The sequence below is a fragment of the Lepisosteus oculatus genome, chromosome 7 (genome assembly GCF_040954835.1).
Source record: "Lepisosteus oculatus isolate fLepOcu1 chromosome 7, fLepOcu1.hap2, whole genome shotgun sequence".
Lineage (NCBI taxonomy): Eukaryota > Metazoa > Chordata > Actinopteri > Semionotiformes > Lepisosteidae > Lepisosteus > Lepisosteus oculatus.
This window is the reverse complement of record NC_090702.1, coordinates 28,363,390-28,371,689: the sequence shown is the minus strand read 5'-3', so window position 1 is coordinate 28,371,689 and position 8,300 is coordinate 28,363,390. Positions and strand designations below refer to the sequence as shown.

The following is an 8,300-nucleotide window of genomic DNA, read 5'->3' as shown; positions in this document are numbered from 1 at the left end:
AATGTGTTTGGACCTAAGGGATACTCATGCTGACTGTTGCATTGGTAGGGCAGTGAAAATTTGATGATCTGGAAAAAACCTTCTTTATTGACAAAATGTACGGTCACCTGCATTGTTAAGCGCCTTGGGGCAACCTTGTTGTGAAAGGCGCTATATAAAAATAAATTGAATTAAATTGAACTCCATAATCCTAACAGTGAAACATTGATGAAGTGCATGATATAATGATTTTTCTTCTGTTGTATAATACAAAATCACACGGTGCTTTATAGTGGTTGGACTGCTAGAAAGTAATGTTAAGATCTTGATGTGAGCAATTTTTCCTTTTGGCTTCAGTAGGCCCATCTGTTGGGACCAACAATACTATTAAACAGGAGACAACTACAACTAGTCAGCCTTTGTCAGAAGACTGCAGATGCACTGGAAGATTGGTATTTTTTGAGTAAATTGTTATACATTAATTACATTTGTAGCATAACTCCTGACTGTGTTTGCACATAAAATTAAAGCTGTTGGACCTGAGTGTTACATATTTATTTGTCAGTGTATCACTAAACTTTCATAAAAACCTTATTACGTACAGTAATTTACATCTCACTCTGATCTCTACATGAGTCTACTTCCTTGCTAATTCTTTGTGCTCTGCTTACTTTTTGTCCTTTTATAAATGAAATGTACTGACATTTGAAAAGGATGAAGTTTCTTAAGTGAAGTTAAATGAACTAAGTGTGAAAAAAGTATAAAGGGAATTTACGACAGAATTTATAGACATGTAAAATAACCTGAAGTTTAAAACAATTTTACAGCACTATTTTTATACCAGTTAAAAAAAATAAACTATATGTTGTCAGTGTAAGTCTTGAGGCTTTTAACTATTATTTAACAAATAGTAGAGGGAAAATAAAGTCTACCTCAAGAACAATTTTAACAAGGTTTAATTAATCGAATGTTGAAATAGCTTTGAATTTTAGTAATAATTTTCTAGATACAGTCAAATGTGTTTCTTTTACATTAAATACAAATCACTTATGCCAGATGGTCACAATGTTTTACATGTGTACTTTTCTGTTGTTTTTTATCAATTTAAAGTACATTATGGTGCAAAACTACTGAATCCTTAATAATCATGAGTTCCTAGTCAGTTCCTTAACTCCAGTAATACAACAGAGACTATACTGGGTGCAGTTAAAAACAAAAAGTGTTCTCTTCTTAGGTACCTTTGAGTGTCACATGGAGAATGTGTATTGGTAAGCGGAGATTTCTCCATTAAATTTACGCTTGTTGCATTCCATCCCCTGCGGTTTTAAGAGAACTGGTTAGGGAAGGCTGGATCTGACTGAGCACAAATGGAATGGCCATTTGTCCAGGGTGCTGGTGTGGAAACTGAAATTTAAGTATGCTATACAAGAAATGATGTGAATTAACAAGAGTGAAATATAATGGGAACTTAAGCTAGCATTATTTTACATTTCAGTTGAAATTTCTTCATAAAAGGTGCATTACTCTCCATACATTCCATATCACAATACCATCATAGATAAATTATAATATTAAAAATTGACAGGATGAAGAAAAGTACATCTCTTTTTAGAAATATGCAAGATTTGTTAAAAAGTATTGCGTAATACGCATTACTTAAATATGGCAATATAAACAATCAATATTATTGTCATTATTATATGGTCTTTATTTTTTATACCCACATGATTAAATTCTTGAAAAAAATATTTCAAGAGGTAATATGCAGAAGATCTCTTAAGAATTTGTGAAGAATTATCAGCTCATTATTTAACAATACTCCTTAGAAATTACAGTCTAGTAGATCGTCTGATTATCTCCCTCAGCCTAAAAGACAATAAGTGTTCATTATCGCAGGGGGTCAGTAAAGTTTTAATTCAATGAAAAACAAAACTACATTCACTGTAGCTATGATGAGAAGATTCCATTTAGAAAAAGAAAAACATAGTAAAGGAGACTTGGGGATTTCTCATTATTATTCAAATGAATACAAATGTTATTGTGCAATAAGTGGCAAATATTTGCACTTTAAGAATATTGAAAAAGTGTTATTGTGGAAAACAATATAAATGAATATAGGCAAGAAGACTGTCCTGAAGACTTGCATTGATTACATATGAAAGGAACAGAAATGTACAAAGTGGGCATTTTGTTTCAAGACTGCACACTATTTTGGTCTGCAGATTTAAAACTGTATTGTAAAAAAAGTTTAAAAATAATCTAGAATAACAAACTGCATGGTTCCCTGCTTTTTAATTGGTGAGCACAAAACATCTGAAAAGATTTTTGTATGAAACATACTAGTTGAAGTTCATCTTGTGTCACCACTATAGTGTCTGATCTGACATGATGTGGCCAAAGGCTTTTTTTTTCCAAATGTAGAATCTTTAGAACTTAGACACAGAAACTGCTTTAGTAATTGTGTTATATAGGATTAGTCATGGCTAAGGTTTGATAGCAAGAAATAAAAAGAAAAGCATGTGTGTTTTATTTATGGCACATTTTCCACCTGTGCTGACACGGCTGGGAATTTACAATTGCCCTGAAAGAGTTACAAGCAATGCTTCTGAAATTCCACATTTTACGGGTCTGTATTATTGTGGAACATTTGTCAAACAGCCAATTGCTGTGGCAGCCCAGTCAATGATTTATTGCAACATCTGCAAGTTAAAAAAAATGTTTGTATCGGCTTTTAACTATTTAGTCTCTTACTCAACATAAAAGACAGCCAAGAAAGGACATGAACCTGTATGCATGTTTAAATGGCTGACAAGAATCACAGGATTAGCCTGCAGGTTTACTGCCCATTAAGAAGATGTCATTTTAGTTTGTTTAAAACTGCAGCTGGTCTGCTCCTATGACTTCAGCCATATACTAACAAAACAATTATTTGTCTATAGAGATAATCTAAACTTCTCTCTGTACTATTAATGGCAATCATCAAGCACAAATACCTCACCAGTTAAACAAACATCGGGTGGGATATTTAAAAGAAAAGGAAAGTGAATAAACTAACCAGATGACAGGCTCACTTCAAACCTATGAAGGCAATCTCATCTAACTGAAGTAGGCCAACAGTCTGGATAAGCAAACACCCTACAGTTATATGATGAGCTTTTGAAAATCAAGAATACCAGTTGGTGTATATATATTTTACAAGGCTGACCTTTTAAGGTTTCAGAATTATGCTGTTAAATTCAACTTCAACTGCAACTTTTATAAGCAAGCACTCATTATGCAGATAAGGTTATTAAGTAGCTCTGAATATTTAACAGTGCTAGAAACCAGAACCATCTAAACAAATTTCAGCTTCCACTTTGTAAAATTCCACAAAGTCAGTAGCACCATGAAGCTGTTTTGCCATATTAGGTCTCATCAGCATGTTATAGCTAACTTATGAGCACAGAAGATGATATGCATCTTACTAGAAACACCTATCATGGTTATAGCCAGATCGAGCTAAGCAGAACTTATACTCCCATAATTCACAGTAACGTCTTGCTCTTAAAAAAAAAAACATCACTGAATTTTAGTGTTGTGAAATGCCAATGCTAAGTTATAATGTACTGTTAGGCAGTTGTATGGGAGGTCAGCGGTGTGGCCTCTCAGTTCCTAAGCTCTAGGTTCAGTTCTTTGCCATATAACATTTTCATGTTTTTTCAATGTCTCCATAGGCTTTCTGGGGTGCTAGTTTCCTCCCATTTTCCAAATGCATGCTGGATAGTTTACTTGGTACTTCTGGTTTTTTCCTATGCTTGTGTTCTATGCTTAGTGGTGAACTGATGTTCCATCCAGGGTATAATCCTACCTTGCACCTCATGTTTCTGGTGACCTGATTATACCCAGAAAGAAAGAGTTTTTGGTGATGAATGTGTTTCCTTAATGATTCAGTTCTTCAGATATACTATAAAATTCAGGTTATTTATGGCTGTCCATTAATCAATTTAATAATGAACTTTTAAACAAATCCTCAAGGGGCTCTGACTGTACATGATTTAAAATATGATTTTGTATTATAGAAATGTTGCCTGATATACAGTATATATATCCTTGTGTTATCTGTAGTCTCAGCTTAATGGCAGTTTTGTCTGATAGTTGTAAAAAAGGATGGGTTTCAGAGTTTGCTTTTTTAAAACTCTGGAATCAATTGAAAGTTTAATTTGTTGTTTGCTAAAGTTTTGTAGTTTTCAATCAGTAGGAATATTCAAAAGCTGTCTTTAAGGCAGCACTGATTCATCTCAGGTGTTAAGTTAATTAAACAATATTTAGAATTTACTGTAAACAAACATTTTCTACATTAAAATCAGTAAACTTTTTACATGTAAAAAAAGGCAGTGCAGGGGAAATAAGTTTCCATCTTTTAAAAATGTAAATCTTTGCTTCTGATAACTGTAAAAATAAGACTTAAATTAAGAGAAATTTATTTTAAAACAAATAGAAACTACTATGAATTCATCCAATTGCTTTATCAAGACAAAAATACTTTTTTTTTGGTATTTTTACCTCAAAACTCCACATAAACACATTTAGAATGTTACCTTCTGAACAAAAGTATTAACATTCTATGATCTGTTTAACACCATTCAGTATGTATTGTCAACATCTGTCTCCACATCACCACATATGGCAACGATAAAGACAAATTAGCTACGAAATTCAGAGAATCTGGCAATAAGATAAACCTAAGCATGCAAAATTCATTTTCTGTGCTTAGTCACTGGTGGTCTGAAGAATGATCGACTTCCTGTCTCGTCCTCTGGCGCCCAAATCAAAGGAGTAAAATCAGACTGTAATCTGTGTATTTTTCTGGCAGAAGACTGACAGGTCTCCACTGGCTTTGCCATTGTATTAAAACTTTTTCTCCTGTCTGCTTTAAAGAACTGTTGTTTTCCTATCATTTTCTCTTGAGGCATTAGGTATTGCAATTATTGAATAAATGTGCTCCAAAAATGGTTTCTACTTTGCTAGAATGTTATCATGAAAAGTAAAACGGTAAACGTCAAAAAGTTCCTTCATGAAAGTAAAAGTACATACTCCCATAGATTGAAAACAATCTAGACTATTAAAAAATGCATTTAAATCAAGGTCTTTTACAATTAATACTTTCCTCAATAATATAGCTTGTGAATACAATTCCACTTACAAATTACATTTACAACCTTATTGCAGTACTTAAGCTTATGTGGAAATTATTTTCACTGGGAAACCTGATTAAAATCTGTCTTGAAGAGTGGTTATTCTGGGCTCTTCTCACAATGCACATAAAAAGCATCTCAGCCCATTTCCTAAGACTCCTTCACAGAACGTTTAAACTGGCCACTTTCCTGCTGATCAGAACTGCTGATATCCGCACCAAGATGCACTAAACATGTTGCCATATACAATCTTTTGCTGCACATACAAAGCAAAGAATGCCACAACGCATACTAGAATCCATTCACAAATGTATCATTGATATACAGTATGTATAACCAGCAAAACATAAGCAAATGCTCTTAAAACTAGGATATTTATTTATTGACTTGCTTCTAATCTGTGTATTAGTCCAGTGCATTGTTTTCCCCATCTTAGCTGGAAAAAAATGCAATGTAAAAAACTGAAATGTTACACATTATAATCTGAAGCAAATCACTAATTACTAGAGAAACATTACAAATGCAAGAGGAGGTTTTAGCTTCCACACAATCTTTCCAATATTATTCTTCAACTGAATATTACTTGACATTAACTATATTCTGAAGCAAGTGGTTCCTGCTGTGTTCTTCGTCACTGCAAGACAGTCATCCAAGTGACCTGAAGAGACTCGAAAATCATTTATATGCTTAGGGTAAGAATCTGTGAAACACTGCAGTTTGGCTCCCGGTGACTAGATTTTCTTTAAATGTTGCAGTCAGAATCTGCCATACAGCTGATTTGAAGTGTCCTGTTGCAATAAATGTTAAAAAGAAAATCAAGTTCCTGGAGTGCTGGTATGTTCCTTAATAAGCACAAACATATTGTCCTATGAAAGTATGCATTAAAATATGATCTGAATAGCAGCATGAACTACTTTCTACTTTGTAAGATGCCATTATACATTTATGTTTAATAAGATGGGCACTGCACAATCACAGAAAGAACAAATTAGGAAACTAGATTGGGGTGGATGGGTTTCCTCGAGTAACCTCACTGATGTGTACCCCCTGCCACCATTAGCAATCATTGATTGATTTGTAGAGTTATAACCCATTCCAAATGTTAGAGGTTTTAGTAAATGCTGTTATTCAGTGGGCTACAACTCATTTCTACTTTTTATAGCACAGTTTAGCATTAAGTGTAACCCAATGGAGATTAATTTTAAAACATTCATAAAAACATCAAGTAAAACAAATGAGGTGACAAAGATGCCAGCAAATGTTCATGCTTAATTGTTAGTTTCTTGTGAATTGTAGTAAAACACATTAGAATAAAAGATCTGAGAAAACAAAATGGAAAACAAAGTTCAGCCAAGATGGATAGATGCCCAAGCAAACCAGAGGTGTTTGTCGCTGTATGGTGTCCTTTTAAATTCTAAAACTTACCTAGTAGTCTGTTCTAGTTAAAATGGATCATCATCATCATCGAAATTTTTTTTAATTTCTTAAAAACATGGTAGTAATCTGACTTGTAAACTGAACAATTAACACCTCTTCATATCGGATCTGAACACTGGAAAACCATTTCCATTAGTATTTTCTTCTTCCACTTTCTAACCTATTTATCCAATACAGGAACATGGGGGAGTCAGAGCCTATCTTGCCAAGCAACAAGAACAAGGCAGGATACATCCTGAACAGGACAACTGTCTCTCACAGGGCACACACAGACATAAACACACACACATACTCACATCAGGGTATTTTTTCAGAAGCCCATATGTCTTTGGACTATGGGGGAGAGGGGGAAATCACAGCACACAGAGAAAATCCATGCAAACACTGGGAGAACATACTGTACAAACCACACAGATAGCAGCCCAGAAATCGAACCCAGGGCCCCAGTGCTTCGAGCCAACCATGCTAACCACTATGCTGCCAACATTTACATTTACTATTTTCTATAGTAAAAAATAAAATGACAGGAAACTTTGGAGTGGTATATTAGGAAAAGCCACCATCCAAAGTGCAGAATGTGCCTCACAACTCCAGAGAAAACTGAATCCACACCATGCTAATCATCAGAGCGTGCTGTGTTAAGGAAGTCTCTGAGAGTACTTTTAAAGTATCACCGGGTCGCAGAGATTTTCTTTGAAAGAATTCTTGCTTTCAGACAACACCCACTCCTGAGTGTCATCAAGCAGCAATAGGAATGTGCAGTGAATTGCGTTTTTTTCCCCTTTAGACATTTAATTTCCATTGTTGCATATCCAGACCAAAGTGTGAACAAAGGCAAGCCCATAATTTTCTTTCAGTTGCTCCAACAGTTTGGGAATACATACTTGACAATGGCTGTAAATGAAATTCTTTCAAATAAAAAATAAAAAGCAGCTCATAATTCATAATATGAAATATTATAAAAAGTCACAGCATTTTCATTTTTTAATGTTTATAGCAGCAGAAGGATAATGTTTTATTGTGTATATTTATGTGCAAAAGGTGCCTAACATTTGTCAGAAGCTTAAATTTTTAAGTTTCATAAACAGTAATTTAAAACACTCAAATTCAGTTACATTCCTATTTACAATATTAATTTACAAAATAATATTCTGTATAAAAATGCATAAATTTAAACTCTTCTTAAAATGAAGCTATTTCCCATTTCTATTTGAAACAGTCCAATCTGTTAAGATCATAAGTTGCTGTGCACTTCCTCTGAATGATTATAACATCCAAATTGTGCACAAAATGTGTTCAGTACTGAGGTAGTTTTCTTCCAATTCTTGATAAGAAATAACCATTTAGTTCTCAATATCTGAAGGAGAAAAACTATTATGTGCTTGTCCTGTAAGGCAGAATAGTAAGAGTCCTGTTACTATCAAATGGCTGTTCGTAGATTTCTGCATTCTGCTCAGGTATAGACCGTTGAGTTTCTCTGGCCTTGTCTTCATCAGGTTCAGAGTCTGTGTCCACTGCAGCATAAGGGTTTTCATGTAACGTCACTGGGTTGTATGAAGTAGACTGGCTGTAGTTGGAATAGAAATCATGTTGTGGCCTCCACAGTGTCTTCCCAAAAGTTCCTGGAAAATGAATCGACCACAGGCTGTCAGAGTTCAGACTTCCAAGAATGCCAAAATGAAAACTCTGAAAGCTGACATCATTCAAGGC

At 34.2% G+C, this 8,300-nt stretch overlaps 1 protein-coding gene across 1 annotated transcript in view; it reads right to left on the bottom strand.

Moving 5' to 3' along the window:
• Positions 1 to 489: 489 nt before the first annotated feature.
• Positions 490 to 8,300, bottom strand: part of lrig3 (leucine-rich repeats and immunoglobulin-like domains 3) — a 30,969-nt gene continuing 23,158 nt past the window's right edge. The window contains exon 19 of the mRNA XM_015352999.2: positions 490 to 8,212. Within this exon, the coding sequence (XP_015208485.1) occupies positions 7,965 to 8,212 (248 nt within the window). The 3' untranslated portion in view covers positions 490 to 7,964. The remainder of the gene's footprint in view (positions 8,213 to 8,300) is intronic.